Raw genomic sequence first — 14,980 nt, 5'->3', positions numbered from 1 at the left:
TCAGGTTAGTCTGACATGACTTATTTTTCAGAAATCCATGCTGACTATTGGTGATCACAGCATTCCTTTCTAGGTGCTCACAGACTGTTTGCTTAATGATCTGTTCCAGAATCTTCCCTGGTATTGATGTCAGACTGACTGGGCGGTAATTATTTGGGTCCTCTCTTTTCCCCTTTTTGAAAATAGGGACAACATTTGCCCTCCTCCAGTCTGACGGGACTTCGCCTGTTCTCCAGGAATTCTCAAAGATGACTGCCAGTGGTTCTGAGATCACATCTGCCAGTTCTTTTAATACTCTTGGATGCAGTTCATCTGGCCCTGGAGACTTGAATACATCTAAACTAGCCAAATATTCTTGTACTATCTCCTTAGTTATTCTGGGCTGTGTTTCCTTTGCTGAATCATTTGCTCCAAATTCTTCAGGTCGGGCATTGTTTTCTTTATCGGAGAAGACTGAGGCAAAGAAGGCATTGAGTAGTTCAGCCCTTTCTGTGTCCCCTGTTTGCATTTCACCATCTTCTCCTCTGAGTGACCCCACAGTTTCTTTGTTCTTCCTTTTGCTACGAACATACCCATAAAAGCCTTTTTTGTTGCTTTTAACCTCTCTAGCAAGCCTGAGTTCATTCTGTGCTGTTGTGGGTGTTGCAACCCACTCAACACCTATGCACCTGTACAGTGCTCTTGTTCCTCTACTGCCAACTTGTGACACTTTCCTTACTCACTAGCCATGTGGGAGCTTCAGTGCTTGTAGAAGATCAAAAGGATGACCCAAGCACATTTGGGTCACATAGATTTCATTGAGAGGGTAAAAGACATACTTAAGATACTGTATACACTTACCTAGGAGTAAGTCCCACTGAACTCAGTAGGACCTATTTCTGAGTCGATATGCACAGAATTACACTGCAAATCCATTTACCACAGAAATCTATGGGACTTAAAAATTGACAGCTCATGTCTCAGAACTGTGTGATCAGATGAATTAAGAAGTTTGGTTGTTGTGGAGGGGAAACTGGCTGTATTTAGACACCAGAAATGAAGTCTGTGTGGTGACAGATTCAAGTGCTCTGGGCTCACTGAAATCTAGAGCTTGAACTTATTCTACTTTGGGAATAGCTAAATCTACAGTGAAAAGCCTGCTTCCCCTACATTCATTCAGAGAAACAATCCAAACATGCAGAAATAAGGTATGGTAGGATCTGCTTTGGACCGTATCACTTTAAAATGCAGGTGGAGAAACATGTTTGAATCCCACCCGGGAAAACCATTTAGCACAGTCTCATATGTAAGCAGTTGCTTGGTAGCAACAAGAAATTACATGTAGTGAGACTGCAAAGGAGGGATAGGGTGTTCTGTCTCTCTTCTGTGGTGTCCAGCATGGTAGTCAAGCAGACTGCCAAAGGAGGGAAGGCCCCTCTTCCATGTCCGGGGTAGAAATGTAGTGGGCTGCTGTAGGAGAGAAGGGACTCTCTGTTCCTCCTCTGCCAGCCCCCAGCTGGTAACTTTTGTGGGCTTCTCTACAAGGCTGCTTCAGCACACAGAAATTCCCCATCAGGAAGAAGGCCATTCTTCTCTCTGGAATGCTACCTTCCCACAGACAGGGAGGTGTTTTATTTTTGTTTTGATTTTACAGGAATAACTATCCAGACATGTAGTTTTCCACTTGTAGTCTGAAGGGGTACAGCTTGGAACGATTTTGGTATATGTTTTTGTCTGCCTGTATGAATCGGCGCTCAGTTTCAACCTGCAAACTTTTAGAGAAGGTTCTTCATGGAGATACTGTAGTGCACCAATGCAGCATCTTTGAAGGGAATGTGCCCTAGAGAGACCACTTGCCATAACTCTGATGGTGGCTGCAGTTGCAGCCCGGCATGGCTTCCGAGGAGCAAAGGATTTAAGCAGTCACTCTGCATGGCTGGCTGACGTCAGCACTGACCTTGGCTATCTGTGGGGGGTGGCAGGATTGTTAAAAATTTTAATGGGCCACTCAGAGGCCCAGAACAGTGGGGGTGCCTCACCTGTGGACCTGGCTGGGCCCAGTCTTCAGTCTGGTCTGCTAGTGGGTCATAATGAGCAGGGCATGTATAGGGCCTTGCTGCGGAATTATTCAGCCACTGTTATGTGGGGCAAGAAAGGAATTTGCCTGCAGACATATTGGAGCCTGTTTTGCGGGTTGTGGGTGGGCGTGCCTTCCTCTTAGCAATTGTCACAACTTTGGTGGAAAAAGGCATTGGGTTGGATTCTTAGTCAAGAACTTGGGGGTGAATGAGTGTCCCAACCCCAGAATTCTAAGATAAACTCAGAGTACCCCAGTAAAGGGGTCCAAGGGTAGGGTCTGTCCAAAAGCCCTGAGAAAAAGGGCTGCCGGGCAACAGAACATCCTTGAATAATAATAATACTTAGTGCTTTTTTATGGGGGGATGCAGGGGGACGTATACCCCTAAACATTTTGTGAATCTTTGTACTTTTGTCCATGTACTGTATTTATCCCCCCCCCATTTGAACTCTAAAATGGTGATTTTCTTGAGTCAAAATGAGAGTAACTTTAAACATTTTTTAAGGACCCTCGTACCTACGGGACCGCCTCTCCTGGTATGCCCCACAGAGAAACCTACGGTCTGCAAATAATAACATCCTCAAGGTCCCAGGCCTCAGAGAGGTTAGGCTGGCCTCAACTAGAGCCAGGGCCTTCTCGGCTGCAGCTCCAAACTGGTGGAATGCTCTGTCAAAAGAGACTAGGGCCCTGCGGGACCTGACATCTTTCCGCAGGGCCTGCAAGACAGAGTTGTTCTGCCAGGCCTTTGGTCAGGGCGCAGCCTGACTCCCTCCTCTGGCAACCTGCACATAATTCTGCATAATTGGTTGCCATCAATTTGATTTAATTAATTTTATAATGAAATATTTTTAGATTGTGTGATTATTTGACTGATTATTTGATTGTTGTTAGCCGCCCTGAGCCCGGCTTTGGCTGGGGAGGGCGGGATATAAATAAAATTTATTATTATTATTATTATTATTATTATTATTATTATTATTATTTTATTTTTTAGAAAAAAGCACTAATAATACAGTAGTGCCTCAGGTTACGAACTGAATTCGTTCCGGAGGTCCATTCTTAACCTGAAACCGTTCTTAACCTGAGGCGTGTTTTTGCTAATAGGGCCTCCTGCTGCCACCGCGTGATTCCCGTTCTCATCCAGGGGCAAAGTTCTCAACCTGAGGTACTCTTTCAGGGTTAGTGGAGTTTGTAACCCGAAGCATTTGTAACCCAAGGTACCACTGTAATAATAATAATAATGATAATGCTATTATTTGAACCCTGACCATTTGGCTGGGTTTCCCCAGTCACTCTGGATTGCTTACAAGCATATATAAAACATAGTAAAACATCAAACATTAAAAACTTCCCGATACAGGGCTGCCTTCTGGCATCCTGGTGGGATTTCCCTGTTAGATCTGCGTCAATGGAGGGTATCATCTCACCAGGACTGACCCTAATGGATATAAAGGTACCCCTGCCTGTACAGGCCAGTCTTGCCTGACTCTAGGGTTGTGCGCTCATCTCACTCTAGAGGCCGGGAGCCGGCGCTGTCCGCAGACACTTCCGGGTCACGTGGCCCGCGTGACAAAGCTGCATCTGGCGAGCCAGCGCAGCACACGGAATGCTGTTTACCTTCCCGCTGGTAAGCGGTCCCTATTTATCTACTTGCACCCGGAGGTGCTTTCAAACTGCTAGGTTGGCAGGCGCTGGGACCGAACGACGGGAGCGCACCCTGCCGCAGGGATTCGAACCGCCGACCATGCGATTGGCAAGCCCTAGGCGCTGAGGTTTTACCCACAGCGCCACCCGCGTCCCCAATAGATCCCCTAATGGATATATCAGTCAGCAATTGGGGAGGCTGATTCAGGACACATACTCAATGCCTATGCCAAATCCAATCTACATCTGTAACTAATAAAGTTGTAGCCATTTTGATTCCAAGCTGGTGTCATGCCTTTTTTACTGTATTTACATTGTTAACCCCCGCCCCCCGCCACCGGTAATCACCGCCCTGCTGCAGTCTGCAAATGTTTTCCACCCACCTAGGAAAAGGAAACAAAACAGTACTGTGCCTCTGTATCATTCTTGCTACTCCTTACCCTCTTGATGCCTCGTCTAGGCTATAGTACATTAATTTTGTTTGTTTCAGCTACAATTTCTAAAGGTTATTCAGTGTTGCTTATGGTTCAGAAATGTAACATTGGCTGGCGAAGTAGGTTCTGTTCAGTTTGTTTCTCCAAAGAAGATGGTGATAACTCATTCGCTGCAACCTAGCATGAAGAAACCACCAAACTGCAGTATTTACCTAGCCATTAATGGCAGAATAAGACAGCTTTTATACACCGACTCAGGCAGTGCTGAAGACAGAAAGAGAGTCCCTGTTCACAGGCCTATGGCTAGCAATGTACTAATTAGCCATCACAGAAGAGGAAGTGCTCATTGGAATAAATGGATGTGTTTAGGCAGCCGCTAGAGCAGTGTTTGAAATTGCAAATCTAAAATGAAAGCAAAGTTTGCAGTGCATAGTGGGTATTCTGTGAGCCAATACATCCCTGGTTCCTATTTCTTTTTGGTGGCGATTTAGATTTGATGACAGGTTTAGAATCCACTTATAGAAATTGCAAAGAAGAACAAGAGTGGAATAAAGGTTAAGAAAACTATTTTCTGAAATAAAATGCATTGCCGTGTAAAGATTATCTTTTCCATTCATATGAAAAAGTTGCTCTATCTGTGCTATTTTTCTGCACAGAAAACTGGTATTTAATACTAGGCGCTGTAGGCATGCATAGTGAATGGATAAATCTCACTTGGCCTTGAACATAAGTAGATTATCTGAAAAGTTATTTCATTTTCCCTTTTATAATATTTCCAGTAACTGCCTAATTTTAGCATCTATGCATGTATTTACTCCTTATCCCCATTTACTAAACTCCCTTGCCTTTGTATACTTAACTCATTTTGTTCTCTAGCATCTTCCCAATTGTCAGTGAACATTCTTAATAGTCGCTGCATCGGGCATTGGCATCCATTTCTGACCTCCCTTTTTACAAATACACATGCTTAATAAATTGTACAAGGAATCTCATTCAATGTCTTGGGGAATTATGCAAATGCAAGGCTATATTCTCCTCCCAGTGGGCTCTCATTTGCATATGCGTAACTCATGTCAGCTTGAACTCATAAATCCCCAAGATGAAAATACAGCTCTAGTGGATTCTGACAAAAGGCTTTCTTAGAAAATGTTAATTAACTACCCATCAAATTCGGGTCATTTAAAACGATTAAAGGAGGAGGGGGGAGGGGTAAATCCATATACTGTTGGCCAGATGCAACTGTGTCTTTTGATAAAAGATAGTCCATGGGCATTGTAGACTATCAGCCTTTTTTAGCCACCCTGTAATAATATTGAGCATGGTAATATCTAACAGAAAACTAGTTTAGACTTTACATTTCTTGGCTTACTTATCAAAAATAACTCCTCATGTGTGCAATGTGAGGAGGAACTAAAGTGATTTAGAACTGGCTGTATTCGGGGGGGGGGGACTCAGTTCAGAGTGACACCAGCAGTGAAAAGAAGCTAAGGAAATTTGACTGGTTGCAGTTTTGTATACAGTGGTAACTCAGGTTAAGTACTTAATTCGTTCCAGAGGTCCGTTCTTAACCTGAAACTGTTCTTAACCTGAGCCACCACTTTAGCTAATGGGGCCTCCTGCTGCCGCCGCACCACCAGAGCACAATTTCTGTTCTCATCCTGAGGCAAAGTTCTTAACCTGAAGCACTATTTCTGGGTTAGCGGAGTGTGTAACCTGAAGCGTATGTAACCTGAAGCGTATGTAACCTGAAGCGTATGTAACCCGAGGTACCACTGTATAGCCTGGCGGCAGTGTGCTACTAACCAAAGCTTGTCCCTTCTGATCTAGTATTTCTGGCTCATTTGCAATCTTAGTATTGCTACAGTGTGGGCATTTCAGTGGACATGCCAGAGGGCAGGGGGAACTGTAGGTTGATTGTGGCAGTCCCTGTCCCAACCTACATACAGTATAGTCATTATGAAGATCAGGCTACACCCTAAATGTGTAGGATATGTACAGTTGTAAGGCTGTGCCTGCAGTGGCGAAGCTGCATGCTCTGCTACCGGGGGCGGAGAGCAAGTGGTGACGTGGCTGGTGCCCCCACGGGGGGCGTGACGTACATCCCAGGGGCATGGTACAGCGCCTGTGAGGGTGTGGCGGCATTCTGGGGGTGTGATGCGCTGCCTGTGGGGGCATAGCGCCCAGTGCGGGGGGGGGTACACAGCTCGTGTCCGGGGGAGCCACCATGATGGCACCCTACTGGAATAGTGGTGCTGGGGGCAGGCCACTCCCTCCACACCCCCGTTCCTCCACCAGTGTGTGCATGACCCTTGGACTTCTCCTATCTCCTCTTCCTCTGACCTGGCCCTGAGAAGGAGATCAGAAGCGGTTGTTTCTGTTTTTAAATAACTGCAGCTTAGCGTTATGTCCAAATCCAAACTGTGTTAGTCAGAATTACAGTTTACTGAGCAAAGCCAGCTCAGTGTGATTTACACATAAAGGTGTGTAGTTTGGGGGTGCTCCTAGATCTACCTTTGTCACTGTACACTAGGAGTGTCTTTTACAAACTTAGGTTGGTAAGACACCGAGGATCAGGATATCTTGACAACAGTTGCCCATGCATTGGTAACCTCACAGCTGGATTACTGCAGTGCACTCTATGCGGGGCCACCCTTGAGGTTGATCCAGAGGCTGAAGGTGTTGCAGAATGCAGAAGCTAGGTTCTTTTGGGGGGGGGTGAACTATCATCAGCATATAATGCCTTGCTTGCAAAGTTTGCACGGCTGCCAGTTTGATTCTGGGCCAACTTTAGGGTGTTGGTACTAACATATTTCTTTCTCTCTCCTGCAAACACAGAACACAAGCTACATGAACTTGCTGTCTTTATACAGACAAGATATCAAAGCTGTGAAGTGGCTCTTGTGTATTATGTACACAGATCTGGTGCTTAAATAAGGAGTGGATGTGACCAAATGAAACTAATTACCAACTTCAATATAATTATTTTCCCCTAAAGAGATTGTAGGAATTTACTAACATCCCAATTTAAACTATATTCCAAAATTAATATTTTTAATTTAAATGCATAGAAGTCTCTTTTAGTGTCAGGGTGAATACCTTCTCTAGCTCCTTGTTATGTTGTAAGATTGTTATTTTCAAAATAATTGATATCATCTATAAAATAATTTCAGTGCTTGAAGTAAGCTAAAGGTAACATAACCCGCTGAGTAAGAAAAAAAACCCTTCCAGAATTGTCAGTATGCGCTCCCTTTGCGATGTTTAATAATTTATCAAGCCTTGCTGACCCCTAATTGATTGCAAAAGCCAGCAAGTGTTTTAGAAGTCTCTTCCATTCTATCAAACTAGATGGATGTTTTTTCCTGTGAAGCAGAATGTAATCACCCAGAAAAAAATCAATCAGCAGCTGTATGTTAGATATGAGTGTAGTACACTTAGGCCTTCATTCGAAATGCCAGTAGGTGGTTGTTAATTGAGTAGTTCCACTGACTTTAATGGGATTATCATATGAGAGTTGGTTGCAGAATCATTCCATGCATTATTCTCATCTTTAAACAGGTAGAAAAGAGTAACACTCACAGCAATGAAATATTGATATTTCCTAATGCACCAATACCTCAGATATGCAGATGACACAACCTTGATGTCAGAAAGCGAGGAGGAATTAAAGAACCTTTTAATGAGGGTGAAAGAGGAGAGCACAAAATATGGTCTGAAGCTCAACATCAAAAAAACGAAGATCATGGCCACTGGTCCCATCACCTCCTGGCAAATAGAAGGGGAAGAAGTGGAGGCAGTGAGAGATTTTACTTTTTGGGGCTCCATGATCACTGCAGATGGTGACAGCAGTCACGAAATTAAAAGACGCCTGCTCCTTGGGAGAAAGGCGATGGCAAACCTAGACAGCATCTTAAAAAGCAGAGACATCACCACCTTGCCAACAAAGGTCCGTATAGTTAAAGCCATGGTTTTCCCAGTAGTGATGTATGGAAGTGAGAGCTGGACCATCAAGAAGGCTGATCGCCGAAGAATTGATGCTTTTGAATTATGGTGCTGGAGGAGACTCTTGAGAGTCCCATGGACTGCAAGAAGATCAAATCTATCCATTCTTAAGGAAATCGGCCCTGAGTGCTCACTGGAAGGACAGATCCTGAAGCTGAGGCTCCAATACTTTGGCTACCTCATGAGAAGAGAAGATTCCCTGGAAAAGACCCTGATGTTGGGAAAGATGGAGAACACAAGGAGAAGGGGACGACAGAGGACGAGATGGTTGGACAGTGTTCTCAAAGCTACCAACATGAGTTTGACCAAACTGCAGGAGGCAGTGGAAGACAGGAGTGCCTGGCGTGCTCTGGTCCAGGGGGTCACAAAGAGTCGGACACGACTAAACGACTAAACAACAACAATGCACCAATTTGTTATATGGGATATAACTGCTGCTGTTTCATGTTGCCACATAAGGTCTTAGCTACTTTAAACACACAAGGATGACTCATGGATCTCTAACAGTTGGATAAATTAATCAGTTTAAAACTGGGTGGTCAGTGAATCACTCAAATAGTAACCTATCAAAGGAACAGAATTTGGTTCTCAAAAGATAAACTCACACATTCACTTGTGCTTTCTCTCTGCTTCCCAGCAGGACATTTGTCCCATTAACTCCCTCCTCCCTCTCATTTATTTCTTCCAGGGTTTGTTAAGCCACAGTTTCCTGTTACTCCCAAACCATGAAATTATGGTTTAAGGACTGGCTACACACCAAGATTGGAAACTGTGGTTTGATCCTGGTTTGCAAACCAATATTTTATACTGTTTACCTTATGCTGGTCTGCGACTGTAATAAACTGTTGTTGTTGTTGTTGTTGTTGTTGTTGTTGTTGTTGTTGTTGTTATACCGTTTACCAGTCCAGCCATGAGATAAAATCGTGATTATATTAGTATTTAAATAAGTATTAAAATACAAATTTTCATGCAGATTTTTTTTTTAAAAATCTGCAGGTTAATCCAAAACATGACAGGATGGATTTATGAATAGGCATATACAAGATTGAAATGGACCAGAAATAGCCATCCTTATCTGTGTTCCTTTGACAGTGTTGGGGCCATAGATATGTGACCAGAGCGTTTCAGATGCTACAGTGGCCTTGACTTGGTCTAAGTTATGTAGCCGATATATATATATATATATATATATATATATATATATATATATGCTTTCGTAGATTTTCACGGGTACAGGAATGCAGGTTTTGGTGTCTTCGGGTGTCTTCCCGTGTAAGAGTCGGGGTGTCTGTGCGACGTTTCGACGAGGTCTCACTCGTCATCTTCAGGCTGGTGCTTTCGGCTTCTTGTTACTGGAACAGAGCAGAGTCTGGTGTTTGAGTTCCTATAAATACTGTTGAGGGGTGTGGTGTATAGCCTCCAACGTTCTGGGCAAAGAGGAAGTTCCTAGATTAGTGTGCCTTTTCTTCTTTTGTTCCTTAATTACTTGAGGGATATCTTGGGTGATTTCATGAGTGATATTCAGAATATCACTGGGTGGGTCATTAAGTGTAGATTAGTTGCTAAAGCTTTCGTGTCTTGACCTCTTGAGCTTGTGAAGAGTTTTTCTGAGAAGATGGCTGTGCTGCATTTAGTTGTGCTCTGGCTTGGCTTCGTGTATAGGGGCGAGCTATGGTTTTGTGCCTTGTGCCAGCCAGATCTGTGTAGGGATTGCAGGGGGGTGCAGCATCCGGAGGTGCCACTATAGTTTGGCTACTGGATGGAGTCTGTAATATGTCTGTGGAGAGGGTCTGGGTTTGGGTCTGGTGTGGTTGATTGGTGACGGCGTTCTGTGTGCCTCTGGTTCTGGTGTCGGTTTTTGTGGGGAGGGCTAATTTCCAGATGTCTGGCAGGCGGGACGTGTCGTCACGCTTGTTCATGTTGTGAGGGTGTTTCTCTATCTCGATGGCTTCCATGATTATTCTCTTGTGGTGATGTTCCATGTTAAAGAGCAATTTGGAATCTGCAAAATTAATTTCATGTCCTGTTTCTTTCATGTGTTGGAAAAGAGAGGAAGTTTTTTCTTCTTTTTTGACGGCATTCTTGTGTTCTGCGATACGTGCATTTATTCGTCTGTTTGTTTGTCCAATGTACGTGGCTGGGCAGACTTTGCAGGGTATTTCATAGACCCCTTGGTTTTCCAGCTGGATTTTGTCTTTTGGGTTTCTGAGGATATTGGCTATTTTTTGGTTGGTGCAGAAGGCTGTTTTGATATTGTGTTTATGGAGGATTTTGCTGATTTTGTCTGTAGTGCCCTTGATATAAGGAAGGAGGGCCATGCCATTGTTTTCTTCTGTGTCTTGGTTTTTGGGGGGTGTTTCTTTTTGGATTAGCTTCGTAACCCTGTTTTTCTGGTATCCATTGGCGATTAACACATTTGAGAGATTCTGTAACTCAGTTGTCAAGTGGTCTTTGTCAGCCAGGCGTTTGGTTCTGGAGATGAGAGTCTTGGCTACGGAGTTTATTTGTGCAGGGTGGTGGTGTGATTGTGCATGTAAGTAGCGGTTGGTGTGTGTGTTGGTGTGTGGCTCCCTAGGACACACTATCTACCGGAAAGATAGTGTGTCCTAGGTAGATAGTGTGTCCTAGGGAGCCACACACCAACACACACACCAACCGCTACTTACATGCACAATCACACCACCACCCTGCACAAATAAACTCCGTAGCCAAGACTCTCATCTCCAGAACCAAACGCCTGGCTGACAAAGACCACTTGACAACTGAGTTACAGAATCTCTCAAATGTGTTAATCGCCAATGGATACCAGAAAAACAGGGTTACGAAGCTAATCCAAAAAGAAACACCCCCCAAAAACCAAGACACAGAAGAAAACAATGGCATGGCCCTCCTTCCTTATATCAAGGGCACTACAGACAAAATCAGCAAAATCCTCCATAAACACAATATCAAAACAGCCTTCTGCACCAACCAAAAAATAGCCAATATCCTCAGAAACCCAAAAGACAAAATCCAGCTGGAAAACCAAGGGGTCTATGAAATACCCTGCAAAGTCTGCCCAGCCACGTACATTGGACAAACAAACAGACGAATAAATGCACGTATCGCAGAACACAAGAATGCCGTCAAAAAAGAAGAAAAAACTTCCTCTCTTTTCCAACACATGAAAGAAACAGGACATGAAATTAATTTTGCAGATTCCAAATTGCTCTTTAACATGGAACATCACCACAAGAGAATAATCATGGAAGCCATCGAGATAGAGAAACACCCTCACAACATGAACAAGCGTGACGACACGTCCCGCCTGCCAGACATCTGGAAATTAGCCCTCCCCACAAAAACCGACACCAGAACCAGAGGCACACAGAACGCCGTCACCAATCAACCACACCAGACCCAAACCCAGACCCTCTCCACAGACATATTACAGACTCCATCCAGTAGCCAAACTATAGTGGCACCTCCGGATGCTGCACCCCCCTGCAATCCCTACACAGATCTGGCTGGCACAAGGCACAAAACCATAGCTCGCCCCTATACACGAAGCCAAGCCAGAGCACAACTAAATGCAGCACAGCCATCTTCTCAGAAAAACTCTTCACAAGCTCAAGAGGTCAAGACACGAAAGCTTTAGCAACTAATCTACACTTAATGACCCACCCAGTGATATTCTGAATATCACTCATGAAATCACCCAAGATATCCCTCAAGTAATTAAGGAACAAAAGAAGAAAAGGCACACTAATCTAGGAACTTCCTCTTTGCCCAGAACGTTGGAGGCTATACACCACACCCCTCAACAGTATTTATAGGAACTCAAACACCAGACTCTGCTCTGTTCCAGTAACAAGAAGCCGAAAGCACCAGCCTGAAGATGACGAGTGAGACCTCGTCGAAACGTCGCACAGACACCCCGACTCTTACACGGGAAGACACCCGAAGACACCAAAACCTGCATTCCTATACCCGTGAAAATCTACGAAAGCATATATATATATATATATATATATATATATATATATATATATATATATATATATATAATGAATTCAGGAGAACAGAGTATGTTACGTACTGTCATATGGCTAAGCTTTTCATTCAATTTCTTTTTGTAGGTTTGGATCAGGCATGATATATAGCCAGTAACCCTAATAGCTTCACAGCAAAGTAATATACGGTGGAGACAGACCTAACTGGGTAGTGTAGCATATAAATTATTTCAACACAATGAGCACACACAGTAAAACTCGAGGGAAGGGGAGTTCAGAGAGGTTCTTCTTCACATTGAAGTAGCATATGATTTAGTGATGCTTAGTTGCTGCAGACCTTGGATATACTCCCTGGTGACCTAGATGCGTGGAAAAGCTGCTTTGTTTTTTTGTTTTTCTATGGATTTGCACAGTTGTTGGTCTCTCAGACTCACCGCCATACCTACCAGCCCTTAACACAAATTATGTGAATGTTCTATTCACTTTTAAGTAATAGATAAGCACATTAGTTTTCAAAAGCAAGTTCTGCCTCTGGCATATCTTATCACTCACTGGGATTGTTTTGAGAAATGCAATATAATTACTTATTTTCTGTGTATGCCTTCCCATGTACCTCATTGCAGAGTATAGTGTAACATAGCTGCGTGATCAGCTGTGTTACTGAGAAGTCTTCTTGGTGGGGAAGAGAAAGCTGGTTTTATTCACAAGACAAGCATATGGCTAGAATGAAAATGTGGATTCTTCTTCATTTTAATGGAACATTTCATACCAGTTTAGATGCAATCCTAAGTGCATTTACTTGGGAGTAAGCCCCTTTGAAAACAAGGGACTTACCTTGGAGTAAATTATTCTTTATTCTTATTAGTATTAACTAAACTTATTCCTTAGCTGTTAAGTTGAAAAATATGCATGAATAAATACATTATACCATAGAAAAGAGATGGGGACACTCCATACAACATATGGGAGACCACCCCCTCCCAGCAAATAGCAGTATGTATAAATATGCATATGCATACATTGTTAAGCTTCTAACCTATTGGAACATAGACTCCTCGAAGTTGAGTAGAGTTGAAAGGGACCCCAGAGGGTCTTCTAGTCTTACCCCCTGCAAGGTAAGGAATATGCAGGTGGTTCATACGGGATTGAACCCGCAACCTTGGTGTTATCAACACCATGCTCTAACCAACTGAGGTATCTGCCGCCGAGGCCATGCTGTGGAGGATTTGAACGGAGTGGAAGTATCCTTCTGCTCAGCTCTGCTGGCTGGGCCAGCCAGCTTCCTTCTGGCCACAAAACATGCAAATGGGCACGATGTTTGCTGGCAGTTTCCCCACTGGCAGAAGTCAGCAGGAACACCCAACGTAAAGCATTCTGACCCCAGCCGGACTCATTGCTGTCACATGGTGGCATCAGACCTAATCCAGACCCAATCACTGCACCAGCCTGGAGCTGGCTGGCATGGTTATCAGGCCTGATTCCACAATCCTGATTGCATTGTGTCGATTGGTAGCCTGAACAAAATGGCATTTGAGGTTTTTCCAACCATCTCCATGACAGTATGAATCTAGAGGAGGAGCCAGGAGAGTCTGGTTCCACGATCACTTAAAAGTCAGTAATTTGTGGAAAGGTGGAATATACTCAAAAGAAACAGGAAGGAAAAATGGACATAGCTATTCAATGTACTATTTGAAGAGGGTTGAAGCAATCTTTCCTGTCCATTACTGAGCATAATGTCATTCTGAGGAAGGAACTGCTTTGAGGTCACATTACAGATAGGAAAGCATAGTGATTAAGTAATTTGATTGACATTCACATGGAAAGGTTAGGTTAGGTTCAAGTCCAAAAGGTTTAAAATAGTGGAATATGGCATTTGCTATTGATACACCGACTGAATATTCTTTGCTATAAAATTTTTACTTAACATTTCTGAAGCAATGCAATGAATATTTGCGTTTAATTGCATCTGTGTTTCATCTTTACTTTCTGTCTTTCTTTTAGGAATAATGTCTGATCACCAGTTTGGAAATCAATTCATGTGCAGTGTGGTTGCATCTCACGTAAGCCATCTACCAACAACAAATCTCAGTTTTGTTTGGATTGCCCCACCTGCAGGAACAGGCTGTGTAAATTTTATGTAAGTGTCAAGATACTGTTGCTGATAATGCTAAGGTTCTTTGTAGCATGGCTACAGGAAGTAAAATGCATGTAATTGTTTCAACCATGAATCTCAACATATGTGGAAAGATTTGTCTCCAGTGAATATTTGGTATTGGTAAAAAAGCCAAGCTACCAGTCTTACAAATCAAGAGGCAGTTTGCCCGTGTTTTGTCTATGATGGGTGGTTCATAGCGGCTGCATGGAGAATGGTCAGATTTGCTCTAGTATCAATTGTTGCTCAACAAGCTACCTTCATTAGTTATATTTATAATTTAATAACACTTGAGGTGGTAACTTTCTTGGCTTACAGAGGAAGCTCGTGACAGTTTTAGTACAGTCTTGGAGATATTTCAAACACTCATAAATAGCTCTATGTAAAGCCAAATAAAGGAAGTGATCTGACCTAGCGCACCAATTGCTGCCAAGTGAAAATTTGAGTGCAGTAGCTAAAAAAATGTACTGCCACACTGCTTGAATTGTTGCCAGGAATTGGCAGACATATATCTGTAAACACACTGAGTAAGATGATGCTTCTTTTATGTGTCTGTGAGGCTGTGTGGACCAATGTATACATTTCTCAGCCAGCCCAGTGTATAGGATGAAACTGCAAACTGAATTTTGTCCTGATCAACTGAATTCAATTTGTAGCTTCGTTCTGCAAAAAAAACAGGTAAAAGGTGAAAGATTTATACGAT

General features: G+C 43.2%; 1 protein-coding gene across 3 annotated transcripts in view; it reads left to right on the top strand.

Annotated features, from left to right (window-relative positions):
* The window catches only part of RELN (reelin), a 296,722-nt gene that overhangs the window by 52,441 nt on the left and 229,301 nt on the right, over positions 1-14,980 (top strand). For all 3 annotated transcript variants that reach the window (XM_082239382.1, XM_082239381.1, XM_082239383.1), the window contains one exon: positions 14,127-14,262. In XM_082239382.1, coding sequence (XP_082095508.1) covers positions 14,127-14,262 — 136 coding nt within the window. The remainder of the gene's footprint in view (positions 1-14,126; positions 14,263-14,980) is intronic.

The sequence above is a fragment of the Podarcis vaucheri genome (genome assembly GCF_965113315.1).
Source record: "Podarcis vaucheri genome assembly, chromosome: 10".
Lineage (NCBI taxonomy): Eukaryota > Metazoa > Chordata > Lepidosauria > Squamata > Lacertidae > Podarcis > Podarcis vaucheri.
The sequence above is the reverse complement of the archived record's forward strand: the minus strand, read 5'-3'. Positions and strand labels throughout refer to the sequence as shown.